Below are 26,042 nucleotides of genomic sequence, written 5' to 3' on the forward strand. Positions count from 1 at the left end.
TTGAGCCCTGTGTGAATCTTAATCACCATATTAAAATATTTTGACAAGGCTCTAATTGAGAAGAAAACCTTTCATGTGTTTGGCAGGTGCTTGATGTCACAGCTAATTGAGACCAGAACTCAATTATTGTTTATTAATTGTCTTGATCAGGGGTTCTTAATTGGATGACATATAGATCATGTAAGCAGACCCTCCGCTGCGATTGGAACTGTTTTTTATGATTTGGAATTTGGCCCGTGAGCATTTGTTAAATGGAATAGACTTTCTTGAAAAATATGCCTATAAACTTGAATGAAAAATTCTGAACACCTTGATTAAAAATAAAATGCTGTTTTTCAACAGAAATTTGACGAGAGTTGTTACAAAAACTGTCTTCTCAAGATTCGGAAGACAACAAAATTTAATTCATATGGACTTCCAATTATGGGTTTCCTTTTAGAACACGAATAGTTAGAACACGAATTTCACAGCCGAAACATCACAATCTGGTAGCAAGACCGCATCGCGAGGGGTTTAGGGCTCAACCCCCTCCTCTCAACGGAATTTTTGTCCGACTCGTTGAAACGAAGCAAAAATGTATACAAATTTTTTTGGATGTTTTTCATTTTTGTACCCCTCCCCAGAACAGCAGCCCTGGACACGACTCTGGTTGGCAGCTGATCTCTAAACTTCTTCGTCTATAGCTTGTAGTGCTTAAATTTCTGTCCTTTACTCACCAAGCCGTCACCCATGGCGTCGAAAACCACCAATCAGAATAAGGTCCTTCTTGATTTATATTGTGCCAGGTCTTCCCTGGCCCTCCTATCTCTTCTTTCCACTGAATAAAAGCTTTGAAGTTCAATGCCTGTTTAGTTAAGCCGTTATTCGGCTCCCAACAGCCATGTCCAAACATTTTCAGAAGTTCTTTTGAGTATTGTGTTCATGGCATCAGGGGTCGCACTCAGAGCAAAGATACCTGGGGCTTTTAAGAGACCACATCTTAGTAGGCTTGTATGTTAGGGGGAGGACCCCCTTATCAACAGCCTCCCCTGTTAAAAAAAAACCTTTGTACGCTTTGCATCTGCTTACGTCTTGTATCCCTTTGGATTTTTTTTTTTACTTGTATATCTTGATGAGGATTACCTCATGCATTGGGGAAATCATCTTAGAAAAGACTTATTCTCCCTTAACAGGCTTTTCCTCTGTTTTGCTACAGATATGTTGTGCCTACAGACGCAGATGACATTGTGCTCCAAATTTCCCTAGTGCAGTCGCCAAAAACGTCGGTGAGAGACCTAGATGTTTAGATTTTGATGACATATAAGCGAGTGTTATTAAGTCTTACCGCACTAAAGTGTTCCGGGGATCAGTTTTGTCCTTTCATAGAGGGTTGGTTTTGCCACTGCCGAACTGCCACCGAACTGTCTGATCCTTTCTGCCACAGCGTCACTGAATCGATTTTTTCGCCAGCAAAGTAATATCGTCTTCATAATCAAAGTTACTATTTGAGAAGCTTGAGCTGACTTGAAGAACTCTAGAAAAATGATGTACGTCATTATCCATTTGGTGAGGATATCAAACAATATTTTGGGGTGGGACTTGTCTCTCCCCGAAATCGTAATATAAAAGAGGATAGATGATCCCCCCGCCAACTTGTACTCCGCCAAATGCCTAATAATAGTATCCCTGAAGAAGATATATAAGGTTTTCTCGAACGCGTCTCCCCATAGTAACTCAATTGCATTTCTAACTAGCTTACCCGTCGCACGTTGCTGCAATTTCAAAAGAAAGGAAATTCGAGAAAAATCCCCCCCCCTAAAAACTCGGTTGTATTAGCATTATTCGTTCGCTTGTATGAGTACTAAAATCTGGTGTCATTAAATTTTAGTTGGAAGCTCAAATACTAATCAAGATGTAATGCCTCCTTCCCCGTGAAAAGTCATTTAATCGAACTTCAGTCTGTATGGCAAAAATATTCTGCATATCGTCAGTCGGTCATCAAAAGATCGTATCTTCATAATTGTAAATTTTCATAAGAGCAAACAAAAAACCTTGTAACGTTTTTCTTTCCCTTGTGAATGCTGTAAAACAAAAATAGATTGATATGCATTGATTTTAGATCAATTCGCTTGGAGGAGATAAAAATGTGAGGTTTTTTCTTTGCACTTCTGAAAATTTACTACTATTGAAATGGAAGCACGACCTTTTGATACCCGACTGACGACATATGATTCATATACCAGAGATAATTCAGGATAAATTCAGAACAGGTTCACTACAATAAGCCAGTTTCAAGATAGCCAGTTCACGTGGCGGTATATTTTTTAACGACGATCAGTATGGAGATATGTTGCGATCATCAAGAGTCCATCAATCGATGTGCCAGGAGTGATTACCTTACATGGCACATCATAGTTGCAGCAGTAGCTGCAACCTAGTAAATAGCGAACCACAGTCCATAGTAACCAAAAGTTAAAAAATATGTTCAGAAATAACTGTCTAGTGAAAAAAATTGGCATCCGACACTGAATTAGGAATTGTAACTATTATCTCGGTTCGTCTTAAAATTAAAAGCTTATTACGAAAGGAAATTTATGGTGATCTAAAAAAAAATCTGAAACTCCTCGAAAATGGCGTCAGATCAAAATGAAAGTGAACCATTGGAATCAGCATATTTGAAAACCTCTACAGGGAAATTACAGTCCCCCACCTCGAACAACAAGGAAAATCACTTTTTTTGCATGGGTAGCACTGATGTGGCTTCTTTTTTTCAGGGCTAGGGGTTTACCAGAACATCATAGAGAGGTGATTAATGACTCATTCATAAGTAATTTTTCCTATCTACGTGCTTTTTATAAATTTTGGCACCTGCAAAATTTGCCATATGGCACTGGCTCATTTATCATATATGCCATATGGCACTAAAAATGGTACTTTTGTGCCATTTCTCGGGGGGTGAGGCTGGCAGGCTACCAGAACATCTTATACAGATTTTTGATTGCTCATATGAAAGATATTGCTCATATCTATGTCCTTCCTATAAATTCCACCGTTAGCAAGTTCCAAATGGCACTAAAAACGGCAATTTTGATGCCATGTCTCAAATGGAAAAGCTGAGACTAGTGGGCTACCGGAAATTTTTAGTGACATTTAATGGCTCATTTGATAGTTATTGCTCATATCTACGTGATTTTCATCAATTCTACCATCCGTAAGTGTAATATAGCAGTAAAAACAATTCTTTTGGTGTCACACCTTAAGTAGAAAAGCTTGGAAGCATAAAACGATATCATTGTAATAATTATGGTCCCAAATTCATAACTGGAGGTTTGCAAGAACACCTCTCGTATGATCCTCTTCTAAGCCCCCTTAATAAGCTGCGCAATTAAGGCACGATGTATCAATTTCATTATTAGAGGCGTGGTTCTGTTAGTACATCTTTGAACTTCAAATAAGAGTGTCTTGTGTTTGATTCCTGCTTGTTTTTTTTCTTATTCAATCAAGGTTTTGTCCCTTATATGAATATTTTTAAGATAGTTCCACTGTTTTTGTAAATGTGAAAGGTATTTGGTCAAGTTTTTTAATTCAGAAGGAAATAGAGGTCATCCAGTTCATGGTTTGCAACACCAATCTTAGTAGATCACTAAAACTATACCCCAACGAATGGCATGATTTTTTCAAAATCCTTTAGGGGGGGGGGTCAAAGTTGGAGCAGTTTTTCACAAATCAAGTGAAAATGACAGAGAAAACTGAAAAACGAGCCATATAATAATAAAGGTAAAGATGTACTAAAGAAAACCGGCCTGTTTCAGTGGAATCTCGGATTATGTAGGCTTATCTTAGTTTTGACAACATTTTTGGGGAAGTTGAATTTCAGCTGGGGGAGGCCTAAGCTGTGGTCTGGGGGAAAACCGAGAGCTGGGAGGGGCAGTTGCCCCCTCTGCCCCATAGTAAATTACGCCCTGACCCCAACCCCTTGCCACTTAGGGTTTGGAGAAGTGTAGGTTTGTGGTTCTGGAACCAGTCAAAGTTGTATATTAAAAGAAGGATTACTTATTGTTATACTTATCTATTCAAATTAGTTACTTATTTTCACTATTAAATTGACATAGCCTTGCCTATACAGAAATAATAGTACTAAAAACCTATTTGCATTTTTCTCTGTGATATTTTTTACTTCTCAGGTTGCATTCTAACTTTTTTTTGGAGGATCTTAACCCCCTCCCTCCCTAAAGATCAACCATCATAAAGGCCAGAAACATTTTTGTGCAATAAGAAGGTAGATGTCACCTTACAGCACCCTTGTGGACATTACCCATATTTTCCCATGGATTCTCTTTTTTGCACTAGTCTAGTGGCTTCATTATGGCTTTTTCAGGCCAAGTAAAAACAGCTTGTTTTCATCGAAAAACAGACGTTCCTGAAAAAAAAAACATTTCAAAAGCGCCTGATTTGCCTTTTTGAGCCTTAAAAAGTACCAAAGGAGACTGGGGTTGCCTGAAAAACTAAAAAGCCACGGGCGATATTCCCTGAAAAAGCCTTAATGAAGACAAGACCTCATTAATATTAAGGGTACTGGGGGATATGAGATAGGTAGAATTTGTGAACATCATAATTACGGTTTTGAACAATTGAGATTGTAATAGCACCATTTCATTATTCCCAGTCTTTTTAGTCCGAAAATGGCAACCAAAGTACAATTTTTGGTGTTATATGGCCCTTTATGATGGTGCTATCTAGTCGATAGCACAATAGACTAGATAGAAAGTTTTTATGTAGGACCGTATCCTCCTCCTTACACAAGATCTACCACCCCTCCTTAATAAACACCAGAAGCGTTTTGTAAGAAGGGATGTGTCACCTTGCAGTACCCATGTGGACATTACCCACATTTTTCCACGGAGAAATCTTACCAGACAATTTGACCTTCGCTGAAAATTTCCCCAGGACAATTCCACTGTAATATTCGCTCCACACGTAAGATTGTGCATCCAAAAAGGAAGACAGTGGAAACAGTTCTGTTGGAGAATTTAGGTAAATCTTCCCGAACTTTTGGAATGAAAACAAACTGCAGTTTATAATTCCATTTATCGTACTTACACGAGGAATGATCTTTTTTTTTTGAATAAGTATTGAGTGGCTTTTCTATTTAGGGACTGGTCAAACAACTCGCTAAGCCTGAAGGCACATTTCTGTTGAGCTAGCAACATTTTTCCACAAGCATATCAATATGCAAACCTGTCCGCTTAGTTAACTCGCTTAGAGGTACTTTCTTAAGTGCTACTAAATTAATTTTTTTTTAACAAAGAATTAGAAATCTATTTCTTCTTTTTTTATAATTTGTTCTAAAAAAGAAACGGCACTGTGTTTTAATTAATTTTCTACTCTAAACTTATTTTTTCCCCTTCAATTCTTGTCCGGCGTTCAGCTCCTTAATAAGGGTTGAAGTGTCTTATCTCCCATAGATTAGAGGAGATTAGAAATTATAAAAAAAAAAGTTTTCAACTGAAACTAAGTAGTAACATTAAAACTTAAAACAAACATAAATTATTCCATATAAAAAAAAGATCATGGTAATGCTGTTTCTAAATTAAATTTTAATATAAAACGAGCAAAGGTTCATCTAAAAAACTAAGTTTTTGCGAGGGAGGTAAAGAGCGAAGTTGAAACTTAAAACGAGCAATAATTATTACTTCATAGCCTATCCAACATATATCAATAAAACTAGTGCAAATAATTCAAATGGTGATATTTCCCTATGCTTGTAGGATTACAGAAAACCAGTACTTTGTTTTTTTTAATTAATTTAAGTTAAAACCCGCTTTTGCTGTGAATTTGTTCTGATTTTGGGCAGCAACGGAGTTAGTACTTTAGCACATCGCTGATTTGATCAATTTTAACCAGATTGGGCGGTAGTTCTGCAGCTTCACTTTGTATAGCCGTGGATGGCGAAGCTACCAATATAGGTTTAAATAATGTTGCCATCAAATAACTTTTCGTGATAACGAACGTAAGGACCAATGCCCCTCAATAGTAACTGAAACACTGAAAAATGGAGTTTTTATATCAATAGATCAGCGGCGTAAATTCATCAAAATCCTGAGGGGGGGAGTAGATTTGGAGCTAATTTTCTTCAATAAAGTGAAAATGACAGTTAAAACTTAAAAATAATCCATATATTACCATAAAGGTTAAGATGTACTAAAGAAAACTTGTTTCTCTGGATACGTGAATTATGCAGGCTTATCTTAGTTTTGACAAGGTTTTTTTGTAGAATCTAAATTTCAGCTGGAAGGCGGAAACTTGGGTCTGGAGGGGGCAGTTGCCCCCCTTCCCTATAGTAAATTACACCCCTACAATAGATATATAAAAAAACTGCTTATTTTGTTGGTTCCAAATATATAAGATTCATTAATTTTAACGTTACGCATCAAAGCCTACGAGCCTGAGAATATTTGTCTGATTTTGAAAAAGGAGGGAAACACCCCCTAAAAGTCAAGTAATGTAAATGGAAATCAAACCGTCAGATTCAGCGTACTCGATAACAGTGATGTAGAAATTTCAAGCTTCTGTCTGCATAAATGTAGGTTTTTTTTCCAAAAGAGATCACGGATGCGTGTTTTTTTTCAGGGGTAATCGCATCAAACCAATAGTCCTAGAATATCGAGAAAGAGCTCATTCGAACAGAAATTAAAAGCTTTATTGCCCCTTTTAAGTGATCAAAAAGATTGGAGGGCAACTGGCCCACCTCCCACCACCTTACTTTTTTCTAAAAATTATCCGATAAAAATTATTAGATAGCCATCTGTTCAGACTAGTTGAAAAGCCTGGTTAATATATTTTTGAGGATAAAAAACCCCCAAAGCCCCTTGGGAATGGTTTGCTAATTCAGGTAATTTGCCCATTGTTTACGTATAGTATTTCTTATTGGGAAGTATACAGACATTTTCTGGGGAAGAGGGAGGATTTTCTACGGGCATATTTTCCCGTGGGGAGGGAAGTTCCCGGAAGATGAATTTTCCAAGGAAAATTTTAAGCTGGGAGAATTTGCCCGAACTCCTATACGAAATTCTTTTTATTTGCCTTACTCTCTCTTTGCCGACGGAATTTTACATGCGGAAATATTAAGGGCAATTGTCCGGGGAAAATATTTACCGTGTTGGAATTGTCTAGAGTATCTTCCGTATGTGGGAGGGTTTACCACGGGAGAAAATTTTCATAGCGAAGTTTTACAAAAGATGGAGTCTCCAGAGGGAATTTTCTGTGGGATTACGTTTCTACTAGGGAGCGGGAAGTATTTGTGAGAAGAATTTTTCACGGAGGGGGGATTTCGAGCATGATTTTAAAAAAAAACCAGAATTATATTTTTTTTTGTTGTTTTTTTTTAAAGTGGCCTAAGAAAAATTTGAGCCGGAATCGTCAGCAAGAAATTTTCCAGGGATAATTTTCATCTAGAATCGAATTGTGTGGGAAGAATTTTCCTGGTGGGGGGTATTTTATGTGGGAAGAGCTTTACCTGGAGGGATTTTCCGTGAGGGAAGGATTTTTCCAAGGAGGGGCGAGCCAAATTTTGTGGTATTGTATAAGGGGAGACCCCCCTCATACACATAATAAAGAGTTCTAGTTTTGCAGGGGGAGATTTTTACATTGGTAGGGTAGTTTCTTGAGGTGGACTTTTGCATGGAGTTAAATCTGTAGGATGATTTCTGTAGTTTCAATAAATCAACAGAAGTTTCCATTTATTTTTGTTTCCAATTACCGCTCCAATTGCTGTTTTATGTTTTAGAAAAATAAATACATTTGTGTAAGCTTTATCTGGTAGGAGCATTCTTAAGTGTAATAATGTAAACTATTAATTTCATATTTTGAAGCTATGCAAATATTTGCTTAATTAAAATAGGCGTTACGCCAGTGGTGACAAAATATCCAATTAATTCCTAGAAACGATAACAGAACCTTGCAGTTCTTTAAGATAAGTTGGGAAAACCTTCATAAAGTCGTACCGTCTAATGTTCCAGAATAAATACCTCTTATCGGGAAAAACCATGTTACCGACTAGCTGATTTTAATTTTCTGATATTTTTTTATTGTTTGTTTCTTTTGCTTTGTTGAAAACACACCAAAAACATATGTTAGGCCACTGCTACCAAAAATCTTCTAGGGATCTGGGGTGATCCTTTCTATTTGATAAACATGAAAAATGACTCAACAATGCACTATTCTGTTTTGACAAACAAAATACACCCAAGAAGTCTCTGATGTCGCCCAATCCCCTTTCGCAAAAAGCTTGATCCTCCCCTCTATACTCGAAATCCAGAATACGGCCTTGCAGACTACCTCGACCATGACAGATTTGTCACAAAAGAAAGACAGGTGAGAAATCCCATCCTAGAACAACTTTGTTGTACGTGGGTCTAAACACTCACCTACCCTGTTTTTGCTGTTAGGCTCATTATATCGATTGGTGTATATTGTTGTAGTACCTCAATATTGGTGCCATTTTTGGCTTTATTGAAAATGATACAAGTTACTGGCACTTTTTTGACAATGGCTTTTATATTAGGGATAAGGTAGGATATATCCCCCTAGGTTTAATTTCTCTTCCGTTTCACCTATCTACCTCTTGCTAATATTTGGCCCGTTATATCTAATATTAGTGTAGAGTGTTGGAAATACCCCAACATTGGTCCCATTTATGTCCTTGACTGTGATGTAATTTTTGGCACCAGTGAACATGGTTTTGACAATAAATCCAAATAGTACTAAATTATATTTAAATAAGTTATGCTATTGTTAAGGGCAGACATCGTGGATTTTTGAGAATTTGAAACTCATAAGCAATAGTGTTATCTAATTGCAAATTTCCCCAAGAATAGATGGTGTAAGTCGACCATTTGCATTCCAAGAAAATTGCAAAGATCGCTTTACTGAGAAAACTTTTTTCTTTGGGTAATAAATAGCTCTCATTCGTATCATTCATTCGTACTCAGCCGTATTCGTTTAATGAAATAGCTATCGTAGCACTCAAAAATGATCCACCTAACCCGGATAGAGGAGAGGATTCCATCTAAAACATTTGAAGGTCCCCAAAAGGAAAATTAAAATGAGCGAAAGGCCGGATATTAAGTTCTAATAATTCATTTTTACTAACCAAATTCTCGCCTATTGTAAACATTTCTGACTAGTTAAAAAAGAATTATTTGCAGGAAATATCGTATTTGGGATTTTGCGACAGCGATATTCGGGGGGCAGTTTCGGGGATTTTGCGACAGCGATATTCGGGGGGCAGTTTCGGGCTTTTTCGGGGGCTTTGTTCGGGCTTTGTTTCAGGCTTTGTTCGGGGGCAGGGGCTGTGCAGCCAGTCATGTCATTTTAGATCAGAGATATCATAATTCCTTGCCTTTCAATATGAACGCGGAATTGTATGCCAAGTGGGCTTCGATTTCGAACTATCCCCGAAAGAGTAAGATTGTACAGTTTCTCCCGTAACTTTCGATGTTTTAGATACAATTCGTCTGTCTTCTTGAATTAATTTTCCCCCCTCCCAATTTAAATTTTCACGAAGCTTCTAATTTCCTCTAAGTTACTACCAGTTCAAAGAAGATCAAGTTATTTGTGTAGGGTAATCTCTACTACCAAAAGGTTGGTTTTCTTGATTATAAAAGGAGAATCCACTTTTGCGCTAGTTTTTTCCTATCTTTCTTCAAATGATGAACATAACGTTCTCATATCTGTATCCATGGAATGGAGGGGGGGGGTCTCCCCAGGTTCAAATTCAGGATTTTGTACGGGTAGGGGGGGGGGGGGTAAAATACTTCGGAGCAGTGTTACAAAAAATGATTTTCAAGATTTCTGTATGCAAAAATTTGTTTACACGTAATTTTGTTACTTTTGTACGAGTCGGGCGAAAATTTTAGGATGAGGTTAAAACTATTTAGCACCTCCCCTTGGACACGGCCATAATTCTGCCATTTAAACTCGGTCGAAGGACTTGCACTGGGAAATAAATGGAAAAGCATGGATCTAAGTAAGTAAGAAGCGACCCGGCTCAATAGTAACCGAAACTCTGAAAAACGGAATTTGGATACCAATAGATCCATCAAAACGATTGGATTTCAATGCTGTTTCTAAATATTTAAGTTTCATCAAATTTAATTTTACTCATCAAAAGTTGAGAAAAAGTCGAGCCTGAGAAAATTTGCCTTATTTTCGCAAAAAGGGGGAAACGCCCCTTAAAAGTCACAGAATCTTAATGAAAATCACAACATCAGATACAGCGTATCAGAGAACCCTGATGTAGAGGTTTCAAGCTCCTATTTGCAAAAATGTGGAATTTTGTATCTTTTTTTTTCAGAAGAAAGATCACGGATACATGTTTATCACGCATCTGTGATATTATATTAAATCATCGTCATATTATGTTTATCTGTTTTGTTGTTGTTTATTTTCCCCCAGGGGCAATTATATGGACCCAGTAGTCCTAAATATCGCGAGAGGGTTTACTTTAACGGAAGTTGAAAGTTATAGTGCCCTTTTGAAGTGACCAAAAAATTGTAGGGCAGCTAGTCCCCATCTCACTCTAATTTTTTTCTCAAGGCCACCGGATCAGAATTTTTAGATAGCCATTTTGTTCAACATAATCGGAAAATCTGATAAACTTTGTCTGTGATGACGACTTAATCCCCCACAGTCACCGGGGAAAGGGCTTCAAGTTATGAACTTTCCCCATTGTTTGCATATAGGATTGGTTATTGGGAAGTATACAGACTTTTTTAGGGTGGATTTTTCTAGTGATGGGGGGAGGGGGTCAGGGATTACGTGGGAGGATCTTTCCGTGGAGGAATTTATCATGGGGGAAGAGAATTTTGATGAACTGGGCGCTGGATTTTCCAGCATCATTAAAAAAAACAACAATGAGAAATTAAATAAAAAAGCAAGTTTTTTCAACTGAAAGTAAGGATCAACATTAAAACTTAAAACAAACAGAAACTATTCGTATATTAGGGGGTTTGTCCCCTCTTCATTACCTCGCTCTTAACCCTATAGTATTTTTAGTAATTTTAAAAGAGCTATTTATTCTAATTAAATGGCCTTTGTGATTCAGGAGCTATTCTTAAAAATTTGGAACAAAATTCAAACTTTAGTGTAAAGAGCGAGGTATCGACGAGGGGACGAACGCCCCTCTTATACATAATAAAATTATACGAATATAGAAGTTCTTTACGTAAGTTAATTCGTAAGTTGCCTATATTTATTACTAATAAAAACGTTCACAGATAGAATTAAAATCTCTAGTGTTTTTTTTCCCGCCCTTTTTTTCTCAAAAATTTCCGATCAAAACATTGAGAAAGCCATTTCTCCAAAAAAGAGCAAAAATCAATATGCAAATTTTATTTTAATTATTCATGTACGATGATCCAAAATCATAACCTACATTAATTTAAAAATGTTCAGAAATTAAAGAAAATAAAACAAGTTTTTTAACTGAAAGTAAAGAGCGACATTAAAAATTAAATCAAACAGAAATTATTTACAATTATTAACAAAAAAAATTTGACACCAAAAAGTATTTTTTTAAGGTCTAGAGGGGATGACATTTTTTTCAGTGTCAACACAAAATGTGTACAAATTCTGGGAAAAGGTAATAAACTACAGAGGGATGACTTCCCCCTTCCCGCCAGTCGGTGCCCCTCTACGCTAGTTCTTATTGGTGACTTTCTGAAGCTTTCCAAAAGTACACTAGTGAATACTTAAGTTGCATCATTTCCGATGGGTTTCGCGTTGAATCCTAATTCACTTTAATAATTTCTCTGAAAAGTGTTCTTATGTAATTCGTGTTTTAAATTTCGCTGCCTGTGAATTGTGTGTGCGCCTGTTTAGAATTTGCCCTCCTTATCCCCCCTCTCCCGTATCCACAATTGTTTTGTCCCTTGTACATACTGGTTTAAGCTTAAGAGGAAAGCATATTGTGTAATTTTTGGGGTTTCCACCCCTTTATTCAACCCAAATGTGTTTTAAAGCATTTTTATGCTGTCTTGCCTACTTATTTCACTATACTGCATTAGTATTAAGGTTTGACTCTAGGGGGGGGGGAGAAGTCAGGATTTTCCGTCAACAAGTGAAATGCAAAAATGAAACTGTTTTTTGGCATTACTTTTTGGAGGAAGAGGCCCTTTGGCCCAATCTGAGGTGGATATTCCCTCTCTCTTCTGTGTGTAGGCGTACTTGTCTCTAATCTGCGCAGGCCTAAATATCTTCTTTTTTTCTTACAGATTGACGTCAATAATAGCGGATCTATTGACATGTCAGAACTAAAAGCCGCGTTAGATCTTTGCGGTTTCAAACTGCCTCAGTACAAAGTTAGACAGTTGATAGAAGAATTTGATCGCGACAAACGTGGTGCTAGTCGAGGAACACTCTCTTTTGAAGAATTTGAAGCAGTAAGTATTTTCCTGTTGGGAAAAGGAATAACAAGTTAAGAAAAAAAAAACCAAGAAATGGGACTTATGTGCATATGACGTTTGGATAAGAAAAGTTATATAGCGAGTAGTTTGTATGCGTGTATAACAAGCTGTCGTCACGGCAAATTAAGGAAGAATAACGGTGTAACAAAAATGAAAATATATTAACAATCCGTGCTCAATAAAAAAATGAAAACGATATTGAGAACTAAATTAATTTTTAAAGTAAAGGCAGAACGATTCTAGAACGAATATAAAATTAATTTCCGGCTTTCCAACCCAGAACGCAGCTACAATCAAACTTCATTTTAACAAAAGAACAGTCAAATTATTAATTCTTTTGAGAAAAAAAAAAATGCTTTGACCAGTATTACTTCCAGATTTGTATCATACTTTTTTTTATTTATTGTCCAGATATTTTTTATTGCAGAGTTTACTGTTCAATTTTTTAAATTAGGCCTATCGTAAACAAATCAGTAATGTCACCTCAAGTCTCTACTTATCAACAAGTTTTATTTATTAATTTTGTTTTTATTATTTTTTTGTTTTTATTAGTTTAAGACTATTAAGAGTTTTACGTGGTTTTATGGCACTTGGTATTTACCAAGTGACATGTAGCGATCGCAATTTCTGTCCGTCGGTCTGTCTGTCTGTCGGTCCCGGTTTTACTGGTTCGGGCACTTCCAGATAAGCTAGGACGATGAAAGCTGGACCAGACCAGATTAATTGAGAAATAGTCGCTTCCCCGATTCGACCACCTGGGGGGGGGGGCGAGCGAACGAGATGGTGGAGAAGAATTTTATTTGCCGATAAAACAAATTATTGTTCTTGTTAAGTATGGCTTGTGGTTTAGGGTTATGATTCTCGCTTGGGTGCGAAGGTCTCAGGTTCGAATCCCACCCCAATTTTTAAATGAAGAAGATCTGAAATCAGATAGGTGATTAATATAGCGATCGCTGAAAGTTGGCAGGCGTATCAGGGACCGGACCAAATTAAGCTAGAAATAGTCGCTTCCCCGATTCGACCATCTGGGGGGGGAGTGGAAGGACGGTTGATTCGGAAAAAATAGAAAAAAATGAGATATTTTCAACTTACGAACGGGTCATCCGATCTTAATAAAATTTGATATTTAGAAGAACCTCGTGTCTCAGAGCTCTTATTTTAAATCCCGACCGGATCTGGTGACATTGAGGGGAGCTGGAGGGAAAAATCGGAAATTTTGGAAAACGCTTAGAGTGGAGAGATCGAGATGAAAGTTGGCGGGAAGAATAAGAAAAAGTCCTAGATACGTGATTGACATAACCGGACCAGATCCGCTCTCTTTGGGGGAGTTTGGGATGGGGATTTCCAGTGCTTTGGCGAGTTCGGTGCTTCTGGACGTGCTATGACAATGAAAATTGGTAGGCATGTCAGGGACCTTCACAAATTAACTTGATAACAGTTGTTTCTCCGATTCAACAATCTGGGGGGTTGGAGGGAGGGGAAATCGTGAAAATTGAGGTATGTTTTTCTCACGAATGGGATGCTCCGTTTTCAATGCGGATCGGATCTGGGGACATTGGGGGTGGAGGGGGAAACGGAAATCTTGGAAACCGGAAATCTTGGAAAAAGCTTAGAGTGAAGAGATCAGGATGAAACTTGTTGGGAAGAATAAGCACAAGTTCTAGATACCTGATTGACATAACCGGACCAGATCCGATCTCTTCGGAGAAGTTAGGGGGATTTCTAGTCCTTTGGCGAGTTCGAGAATAAGCACAAGTTCTAGATACGTGATGGACATAACCGGACCAGATCTGATCTCTCGTCACAAGTGCCATATGAGCTCTTAGCTCTTGTTTTTTTACTAGTTTTCATGTTCCCATTTTTTAAGGCCTGTAGTTGGCTTAATGCTGCAATTAATTGTTCGTAGTAGTTATACTGGTGGCAGTATTATTCTAACCATAAAATATTATCATTCCCATTTCGTAATCCCGTTTATAATTATGTAGAAACGAAAACATGCAATCCTGTAAATGAAAACAATGAAAACATAAGCTTTTTAATAAGACTGAACGGTGCAGGAAAAATTCGAAATGCTTTTTATTACAAAAATAATATTAGGAGTTCAAATAATTCGGCTTCACTTACGATAGCCTTGATTAATGGAAAAAAATGGAATAAAAAATTAACTAAAGAAATTAACCCATGCATAAAAAGATGAGAAAACCACTAACGTTGTACAAAGAAAGTTGCATTTCATAAACTATACCTCTTGTTTTAAAGCAAATCCAGCATGATTGTTCATGCACAAAACACAGGGGAGGGTGAAAGTAGTTTTTGACAAAATATTGTTATTTTTGTTAATAATTGTGACGATCTCTCACAGTACCAAAAATAGCGAAAATTAAATATGATTATTTGAATTGTTTAAGTGGAAACATACACAACCATATTTATCTTAAAAAAATAGGGATAACGGGGAATTCAGTTTTCCCCCGAAAATACCTCATTGTTTAGCTGTGCAATTCTTGGTAGTAGTGGGTGCCAAACTTAAAAAAAGAAACATGAGCGAAGAAATCGATAAGAAAGTATATGTAAAAGTAAAAGCTAAAACATAAGTAAAACATATGTAAAAGTAAAAAAAATTAACATGAGCGAAGAAGTCGATGAGGAAGTATATGTATAAGTAAAAGCTAAAACAAATGTAAAAATAAAAAAAAATAAGAAACATGAACGAAGAAGTCGATGAGAAAGTATATGTATAAGTAAAAGTAAACGCAAAAAAAACATAAAAGTAAACGCTAAAAACATATAAGTAAAAGCTATAAGTAAAAGCTAAAAACATACGGAACCAATTAGCTGAAGAAAATCTTGCTTTTCTTCGAAAGTATTGCTGTCTTTGGGATTAATGTTTAAATTCTGAGGAGAAGTGTTGTCAAATTCATTTAATTAGCTTTGCTTATTTATGGCCATGGTTCAACGTGGTAATGCTGCTGCTGTGGTACCGCCCTAAAAACTTCATATTTTTGCAACAACTAAGAAAGAATTTTAGAAAAACACGTTTTACGCAGATATACAGGAAAAGCAGGTATGAATAGACATTAGTGGGGTCCTTGGCAATTTAAGGCCTTTCTCCTCCTTTTAATCGGCAACTATTTGAGTTTAGTGCCCTGTTCACATTGCCTTATTCAGTTTTTGTTCAGGGGAGGGGTACTAAAAAGCTTCAAAAAATGCATCAAAAATTTTCTTGTATGCATCTTTGTGACTTTTCACGAGTCGGCTAAAAATTTCGGGGGGGGGGTCAAATCCAATAACCCTCTCCCCCTCTGGATACATCTTTGCCTTTTCATGTTTAAACTTTACTATTATCGAGATTTAACTAATGCTAATATTAAACCAATCAGAATTTCGGGTCAAAATGATTGAAATTATCGCTAGTTAAATCTCTGTATTAGTGACATCTCATTTAGAATGGGCCTTTACTGTTTGAACGGGTAATTTAATCAGAGCAAAGAAATATATAAATATAGACCATGAAATATAGATGCGTTTGCTTTATTTGTGAAGCTTGATTTAAAATATATGATTTATCTAGCTTCCGTTTTGGATGTATATGTCCAGAAATTTGCGTTTTTTAGGGGGTAGCCTAGTTTTTGGCGAAAAAAAACCCTGTTAAAAGTCTTGCGATCTCTTGAGACTATATTTTTTTTTGCTGTTCCTTTTAATCCGTGCCTATATAAGTTTTATTAGAATCGGCGTCTATTGGAAATGCAGATATGGGCATTAAGTAGTAAAACTTTACCTTTTATCAGTATTTTCGTCTGAATAATTTTGATTAGAATTGTTTGTCTTTCTTGCTCCTAAAGATAAAGCCAAAATTTAAAAATTAGTAATTTGTCACATTCGAGGGAACGCTGACTTCCCACCACTTAGTGTACATCTTGAAACGCCATGTGTGCCACATAGTTCTGCCACGCTTGGAATTTTTTCGTTGCGCCTGGCACATTTGTGCCACGCATGCCACAGTCCGAGAAACCCCTGGAAAAGTTCCCCACGTTTGGCATGCGCGGCCTGGTGTACATGATATCTGGGAGAGAGTGATCCCTCGGTCACATTATCAACCCACAAAGATATAAGCCTATTAATGATTTTATGCGGTTTTGAGTCAACTTGTCTGCACGTAATGGCGTTTACGTCAAACTTTTTTTTTTCAATGACGTAAAACAGACCTGAAGAATGTCATTAATGCGTGCTTGTACTCTTGCGACAAGTTATGGAAAAGTAGAGTTTGTATCAGGTCATTATGTTGAGCCTGTTTTTTTATTTATTCAATATTCTCTTGCAGTAGCCCAATGAGATTTTACTCATAACGAGATATAGCTAGCACTATTTTTAGCCAATAATAATGTCTACTTGTTAGGCTGTCATAAGATTATTTTATGATATTTTATAAGAAAAACGGTACTTGTGTCTTATAGCCACCACACTCAGGTTCTGTCGAAAATTGTACTTTATCAACAAAATTATGAAAACTATAACAAAGTATTGTGAAAGAGAGGCCGCTCTGACCGCATTATATTAAATACGTAACCTAACCTAAGAAAAATACCAACTAAATATTTAATTAAAATAGAGCTACGATGTGGTTTCCCACCGAGCCGAAGCTAATATTGTCTGGGATAAAGACCTTGAAAACTGGTTATTGTCTCATGTTCGCGATACAAGATCTTGAGTGTGGTGGTTATAAAGCATAAGTACCAAAAATCTATTGGCTCACATTAGTGTTAGTGAAACCTCGTTCTTAGTGAAGTCTCATTTTCAATGAGCTTTTAGCAGTTTTCTAGTTTTGGTTTTATCTGCGGTATATGTTAAATACGTATTTTGGATACAACCTGCATTTAGGAGGAGATAGGAGGGATTGGAATAACAATTTCCCCGAGATTGACTCAAGAGACCCCTGGAAAAATATTGACCAGAAATTGGACCTTCCTGTGCTCTCAACCAAATTAATAAATCAGAATCAACACCTCATCCCTCTGGGAAATTCTCTCGCAGCTCCCCTTGAATTTTGGCTGCTAAGGGTGTCCCCTATGCAAATTCCTAAAAGAAATAATAACAAGAAGGTATGTCCGAATATAGCCTCAAGAGCAACTTCGGCTATTTTACAAATTTGGATACGACCAAAAAAACATGCTTTAATAATCGAGAATGTCGGGTTGGGTTTTGCCAACTATTTGTAACCGGTTATGGTTTCTATTTTTCTTTCTGGCAGACTTCTATGGTAATACTACGTCATGAAATAGTTTTTGCGTAAACTTCAAGTCTAGTCAATATAATGCATTTCTTTGCACGATCAAGACCAAAATGATTGCAGTTGCTACCACGCATGGTTAACCCAAAAAGATTGTCAACCCTATAAATGCTTTCTACATTAAACAAAGTACTACCACCTAGTGACAATCGCGCTATTATTTGGTTGACCATTCAAGTGAATTTGCTGAAATGATTTTGTCAAATAAGACAATATGCTATCATTTAATGTCCATGTGTCTTTAGTTATTCGTGGGTGTCGGTACAAAAATGTTCCAGAGGAAAGAGATTCGAGCTGATGCCTCGAATTCTCCAGATTTTTTTATTTTCTTTTTTTCTTGTGTTTCTATGTAATTTAGCAGTTGTTTTTGTTGATATGAGCCACCCTCTCTAACATGGTTGGCCTCTTTCTAGCATAATCGTACGGATTTGCCTGCCGAATGATCCCTTAAGTGAAAATTTAGGCGGAAATTGGGTACTTCCGTATTAGCCAGTATACACTTAAGAAGTTTGCTAAATGTAAGTTATAAGAAAATCGGCTTCACAACCACAAAAACAAATGAGGATGACAGAATGCATTGGACTTGTATAGTTTGGGCTATATATTTGCACATTTGGGGGGTTGGGGGTAAGGTTAGTTTACATACCCCCCCATAATATGCAAATATATAGCCCAAATTATGCTATTATACAAACTAAAGCAATATATTTCCATCATATTAAGCGTGACTCATGTCTGGATTTTTCTGGGGAAAAATTCCAGCCTCTGTCTGATTTTTGATTTTTTAATAGTATTTTTTAGCAAAAACGTGGAGTTTGTTACTGTGAATTTATAAATATCAGATTAAGAAGCGGAAAATTGACCACCATATGGTTTCCTAGCGGAACTAAATTCAATAATAAGGTTGTGTGTGAAACTCAACATTAGATATAAATTATCTTGTTGTTCCTCACAATGAGTATTAGCAAATTTTTATGGCACTTGGTATTAACCAAGTGACATATAGCAAACGCCAATTCTGTCGGTCTGTCTGTCTGTCTGTCGGTCCCGGTTTTGCTACTTTAGGCACTTCCAGGTAAGCTAGGACGATGAAATTTGGCAAGCGTATCAGGGACCGGACTAGATTAAATTAGAAATGGTCGTTTTCCCGATTTGACAATCTGGGGGGGGGAGTGGGGGGCCGGTTAATTTGGAAAAAATTGAAAAAATGAAGTATTTTTAACTTATGAGCGGGTGATTGGATCTTAATGAAATTTGATGTTTGGAATGATATTGTGTCTCAGAGCTCTTATTTTAAATCCTGACCGGATCTGATGACATTGGGGGGAGTTGGAGGGGGGAAACCTAACATCTTGGAAAACACTTAGAGTGGAGGGATCGGGATGAAACTGGATGGGAAAGTCCCAGATACATGATTGACATAATCGGAAATGATTCGCTCTCTTTGGGGTAGTTGGGGGGGGGGAGTAATTCTTAAAAATGAGAAAAAATGAGGTATTTTTAACTTACGAACGGGTGATAGGATCTCAATTAAATTTGATTTTTAGAAGGATATCCTGTCTTAGAGCTCTTATTTTAAATCCTGACCGGATCTGGTGACATTGGGGGGGATTTGGGAGGGGGAAACCTAAAACTTGGAAAACACATAGAGTGGAGGGATCAGGATGAAACTTGGTGGGAAAAATGAGCACAAGTCCGAGATACATGATTGACATAACCGGAACGGAACCGCTCTCTTTGGGGTAGTTGGGGGAGGGGTTAATTCTGAAAAATCAGAAAGAATGAGGTATTTTGAACTTACGAACGGGTGATCTCAATGAAATTTGATATTTAGAAGGATATCGTGTCTCATAGCTCTTTTTTAAAATCCTGACCGGATCTGGTGACATTGGGGGAAGTTTGGGGTGGGGGAACCTAAAATTATGGAAAACGCTTAGATTGAAGGGATCGGGATGAAATTTGGTGGGAAAAATAAGCAGAAGTCTTACATGCGTGATTTAAATAATTGGAACGGATCCGCTCTATTGGGGGGGGGGGTAATTCTGAAAAATAAGAAAAAAAATACGTATTTTTAACTTGCGAAGGAGTGATCGGATCTTCATGAAACTTCATATTTAGAAGGACCTCGTAACTCAGATCTCTTATCATAAATCTCAACCGGATCAAGCGTAATTGGGGGGGGGGGCAGTTGGGGAGACCGGAAATCTTAGAAAATACTTAAAGTGGTGAGATCTGGATGAAACTGGATGGGAAGAAGAGAAACCTGTCTAAGATACTTGACTGACATAACCGGACCGGATCTGCTCTCTTGTGGAATTGGGGGGAAGGGTAATTTGAGGGGAAGGGTAATTTGAGGGAAATTGGGGGGAAGGGTAAAATTGAGGTATTTGTAACTTACGAAAGGGTGACAAGATCTTAATGAAATTTGATATTTAGAAGGATCTTGTGCTTTAAAGTTCTAATTTTAAATTCCGACCAGATCCTGTGACATTGAGGGGAGTTGGAGGGGGGAAACCAGAATTCTTGGAAAATGTGAAAATTGGGGTATTTTTATCTTACGAATAGATGATCGGATCTTGATGAAATTTGATTTTTAGAAGGAATTCATGTCTCAGAGCTCTTATTTCAAATCCCGACCAGATCTTTTGACATTGGGGGGAGTTGGAGGGGAATATCTTGGAAAAACACTTGGAGTGGAGGAATCGGGATGAAGCTTGGTGGATAGAATAAACAAATGTCCTTGATACGTGATTGACAGAATCGTAGTGGATTCGATCTCTTGGAGGAGTTGGGTTTCAGTGATTTGGCGAGTTTGGTGCTTCTGGACGTGCTAGGACGATGAAAATTGGTAGGCGTGTCAGGGAGGTGCACAATTTGACTTGATAAAGTCGTTTCCCAGATTCTACCATCTGAGGGGCTAAAGGGAGAGGAAAAATTAGAAAAAATGAGGCATTTATAACTTACGAATGGGTGATCGGATCTTAATGAATTTTGATATTTAGAAGGACATCGTGAGTCAGAGCTCTTATTTTAAATCCTGACCGGCATTAAGCCTCTTATTTTCCTTTTTAAATCAATCTATTGATTCATAGAATTTTGTTAGAGCTCATACCATATGATCTCTTGGCTCTTAGCTCTTCTCGCCTCGTCACAAGTGCCATATGAGCTCTTAGCTCTTGTTTACTTTGCATATTCAAATTGTCCGTTTGAGCTATATTTGTGGTACAAAATAATTGCATCCGACTTAGAGATTTTACCGCTGGGTACTTGTGTATTATTCAGAACACACTCAATAAGTTAAGTTAGGTTCTTTCGTGAAACAAACTACGATATAGGTTCATTTTAATTAAATATTGGGTTCTTGTTCATTATTCGGTTGATTCAATTCAGAACACACTGAAGAATTTTGTTGAGAAAATCCGGTTTCATAGCCACAAAGACAAAACTCAATTTAGTTTGCTACTTATAGTGATGGAAGATAGTGTATGAACCTGGATTTTGAAATGAAGATTTGGGATTTGCCAAAGACTGAAAAAGAGGCAATTATATTTCACAAAATTCTAAGTTGTAATTTTACAATTTTCATTATAAAGTATTAAATTTTCATCATATTTTGTTTTATTTCATTAGCTTTATCAAAAGTTTGGGCTATATATTTGCACATTAGAGGGTGGGGGGTAGGGTGCATTATATCAGATACCTAACCTAACCACCTCTATACATAAAATATTTCATTAAAATGTACCTGCATCGTAATTTGTTTCACGAAAGAACCTAGCTTTACTTATTGAGTGTGTTCTGAATAATACACAAGTACCTACCGCTGTACTCATAATTTTCTACGGTTTACTTTTAATTTCGTTTGCTGACAGCGGTTTTGCCGAAAATAACAGTTTTGGTCGAAAGTGAGTTACAAACGCTACGTTGTGTAAAAAAAAGAAAAGGAAAATATATCTTTCGAATGATCTAATTGACATTGCGTAAGATGTCAGCGCGGTAGATACAGCCGATTGTGAGATACAAATGTCAAAATTTTCAAACTCGTTTTTCTCGCAATTTTTGGAAAAATATATTCTGCAAAACAGATTCGGAAACGCTGGCTTGTGTAAAAAGAAATTCTCTTACGAATGGCCTAAATGACTTTGCTGTAAGACGTCATCCCTCTAGCTACAGCCGATTCTGAAGTACAAATGTCAAGATGATTTGCTTGTGTGTTTCATTTTTTGTCTTTTTTATTATGTCGAACATCATATATGTTGAACGAATCATGATTGCCCCAGTAGGGCAACTTAGCAGAAAAGAAACCACGGCCCGTAGTAACCAAAAAAAAACCTTTAAAAAAGGTGTCTAATGAGAAAAAATTAACATTTGCTGCTGATCAAGGATTGGTAGTCGAACTATTATTTCGATTAGTCTTAGTAGTAAAATGCTATTTTGAAAATAAATTTATGGAAATTCCGAAAAATAGCCTGAAACTCTTCGAATATGGCGCGACATGGAAAGTACACCAATTGAATTGACATTGCCCAAAATCCTTTTCAGGTGACTTGCAGCTCCCCCCTGAACAACAAGAAAAAGTATTTTTGTATGTATTACTGATACGATCTCTTTTTTATTTTATCTTTTAATGCTTCTTTTTATCTTCACTGCTTGCAAAGCACTGGAGCATCATAGAGAGCTATATAAGGAAATGAGGTTGAGCTATTTAAGGAAATGAAGAAATGAAATTGCTATATCTGCCTCTTTTTTACTTTTTTTTTGAAGTAACGTATTTTGAGTTTTAGAAATTTGAAATTTTGGTAAATGTTAAGTTTCGTTTTTCAAGTGCTCTAAAGTGTGTATTACTGCATATAGCAAGATTCTGATGATCGCAAATTGGATCTTTGTCATTATTAGAGAAGTGCATATATTTTTCAGGTTTCTAACATCCCCCTCCAACGAAACTAAAAAAACAACCTTAAACAAGGTTTATTAAATAAATTTAGAATACAGACCTCGCCCCGTTGCCCGCAGGGCTCACGAACTAATACGCTTCGCTCTATAGGTAATATTACCTGTAAGCAAGCCCACTTTACGAATTTTTAGATGCCCCATGGAGGAGGAGGGTCAACCAGAAATGGATGTGCTTCTAGAATTAACATTTTCAATTGCTCTAAACTGGAAACTTTGCCGCTTTGGAGCACTTTCCAGTTTAGAGCACTTGGAACGAAACTAAACATTTACCGAAATTTTAACTTTGTGATTTTCCCATGTTTTCTTCTATCTTTCAAATTATCCCTATTTTGTGTGTTTTCCTCGTCCAAAATTTGGTGCAAATTTATCTAAGAAGATTGATTGACAGAACACAATTTATTTGGAATATGGAATTCTGCTTTGTTTTTTTTTTTTTTTTTTTTTGGCAATTAAATTAACTTGTATAATTATAATGATAGCTAAAAGCACTTCGCTAACTCAAAGTTCATCAATATTTGATCAACTTCGTGCACAGATTAAGAGTTGTATAAAGGTTGGTGCATAAGAAAGGAGAATTGTACCATGTCCTTAAAGCTTGATATTTTTCAAATTTTTCTAGATTTTCTAACATTGTAGGTTTATTTTGGAAGTTCTGGGTATCTGTCCAAGCAAATTTCCTGGAACTTGTCAATCAAAGTTCCCCTCGTGAAAATTACGGCCTGACATCCCAAGGAAAAACTTCTAAAAACACTTCGTTCTGCCCACACTAGGTTTCTTATAATTAAAATTATGCATTTTCGTTTCATTTTCGGGTTTGGGAGGCAAGGGTTTAAAGTTGCAAGGGAAAACATGGCAGCTCTATGTTTGGTTTTTAACTATATTCTTGATAATATTAAGCATGCGTTACTTACAATCAATCCAAGTAGAAACTTTGATTTATGCACAGTCATAATTTTAGCTTTGTTTTAGTTTTGTTTGCTGTGAATTTATAAATATTGGATTAAGTAATGAATAAATGACCACCATATGGTTTCCTAGCGGAACTAAGTTCAGTAATAATGTTATGCGTGAAATTGAACAAGAGATACAAATTATCTGGTTGTTTATCATAATGAAGAATAACAATTTTCACCATGAACATTTAAATTGATAGTTGAAGTCGCTTGTATGGCGTTCATGTAATTTCCTTTAGCCTACTTTTCCAACTTTTCCCAATAATTCGTTTTACTTTTCCCAATTTTCTTTACTTTTCCCAGTAATTCATTATATATTTTTTTTACTATTTGCCTCTTTTTTATCGTAATCATCAAACATGTCATTTAATTGGATATAACATTTCCGAAAAAGGCCTACTAGATCTTTGGAATTTTCCCAATTATTCATTATATATATTTTTTTAACTATTTGCCTCTTTTTTTATCGTAATCATCAAACATGTCATTTAGTTGGATATAATAATTCCGAAAAAGGCCTACTAGATCTTTGGGATTTTCCCAATTATTCATTATATACTTTTTTATTATTTGCCTCTTTTTTTTATCAAAAATCCGAAAAAGAGCTAGAGATCACCACAACGTGAAGCTAAATCGAAATAAAAACTAGTCATATGGCATTGAAATGGTCTGCATCGAAAACTTTTAACAAGGATTTACAGTCCCTCACCTTAAAAGTATAGTCATATTTTTGCATGGGTGGCGTTGTACATTGTTTTGTCTTCGTCTGCTCCAAAAACTGGACTTCAAAAAGGGTCCAATTAACATTTCTATTTTGAATGGCTTGAAACTTGCATCCCTACTTACTGGGCCAAGGAGACTAATACGCAAACCATTTTTCTGCTCGCTTTTAATATATTTGTGGGAACTGTTGTCCGTAAATTTTTCGTTCAAGACAACCCCAGGGTACATTAACCAAGGAAAAAGGAAATATTGGTTCGCCAGAAGGTAGGACTTGAAAAAGAGCAAACAGCTTTTCACGAATGGTGTGAATTATCGGCCTGTAAGCCCTTGGCCCAAGAATACTTTTATTTACTTGCTGCACATTCAAAACGCACCCAGACTCATCGTGGTGATCAACAGACGACGATATGTGTCGTTCCAGAGGCTTCACTCAAGAGTGGCAAGCTCCACGATTTCTAGACACAGACGGTCCCAGCGACGGCCGCATTTTTGAAACCTTTCAATTGGGTCAAGATCGGACTTAACTGTCGTGAATTTCCTTTAGGGCCTCCTGTTCTCTTCTTCCCTGCTGGTATTGGTAGATATTTTGACACTTATTGGTTAAATAGTCATTTGATCTGCGTGTTGTGTGGCATAACCATCTTATAGTCTTATCTGCTTGGCAATATCAGTGATACGTGATAATCTCTAAATCTTATCCTAACTTCGTAGTTCGATATTATATTTCAGAGATTGAGGCCTATGTAGGCGGGCGTGCCTGTCTAAAAGCTAACAAACAAGTATTGGTCTAATAAGAGAGCCATATTACTCCCGTCCTTTACCCGTGCCATTTATTCAAACACTTGGAAGACTATAGGCTCTATGACTATCTACCCTAGTTCTGTCCTTGGAATGGCGTGTGGACGGAAGATAGATAGACTTATCTATTCACAAATAACTGACATCATTTTTATACAATCCTAATAAGGGCTTATGCCAGATTTGCCTCCCACTTGATCGGACTATATCTGTCGTGGCTTTTTTACAATTAGCCATGTCTTGATGCCCACAACTATTTGATTTTAATATAATGCTGGCATTTGTGGTTGAATATGTTAAAAAAAAAGACTTTTCCGGACGGCTTGAAGGGACATCTCCAACTCCCTTGGCAAAATTGAACCTAATGTACAGAAAAATCATTCAAAGAGAAATCTTCTTTCCCATCAATATGAAGCTATTATCCTTATGTGCTTTGGCAAAGGGGCTAGTTAATTCTAATAAAGGCCAAACAAGAGATATTTGCATTTAGAGAATGTGATTTACCGTACTATAAATCTAAATTTTGAACGAGGCTTGAGTAGAATAAGGGATAGATTAACGTTAGCCTGATTCGTAATTTTGTCAACGAGGATACCCCATAAGTTAAAATGCATTACCAAGGGATTTAGTATAAGAAGTAGGATAAGTGGGTGAGGTGTGTGGAGGCAGTTTTAGGGGGAAAAAATGACGGAGAACTGTTCAGGAAAGTAAAAACGAAAACTGAGGATTCATTATCATTAATTTTCATGTCAATGAAGGGATCAACGCTGGAAAGAAGGGCATCAATTCACGGAGAGATGGGGAGAGGAGGAATCGGTTTTGATTAAAAAATCAAGATAAAAAACACTTTTGCAAACATAGGGGGGGGGGCATTTTAAAAATGAA

General features: G+C 36.7%; 1 protein-coding gene across 1 annotated transcript in view; it reads left to right on the top strand.

Moving 5' to 3' along the window:
• Positions 1 to 26,042, top strand: part of LOC136037855 (plastin-1-like) — a gene marked incomplete in the record, with an annotated part of 96,211 nt that overhangs the window by 14,023 nt on the left and 56,146 nt on the right. The window contains 1 exon segment of the mRNA XM_065720702.1: positions 12,252 to 12,419. Within this exon segment, the coding sequence (XP_065576774.1) occupies positions 12,252 to 12,419 (168 nt within the window).

Source organism: Artemia franciscana, chromosome 17 (assembly GCF_032884065.1).
Source record: "Artemia franciscana chromosome 17, ASM3288406v1, whole genome shotgun sequence".
In the NCBI taxonomy this organism is placed as follows: Eukaryota; Metazoa; Arthropoda; class Branchiopoda; order Anostraca; family Artemiidae; genus Artemia; species Artemia franciscana.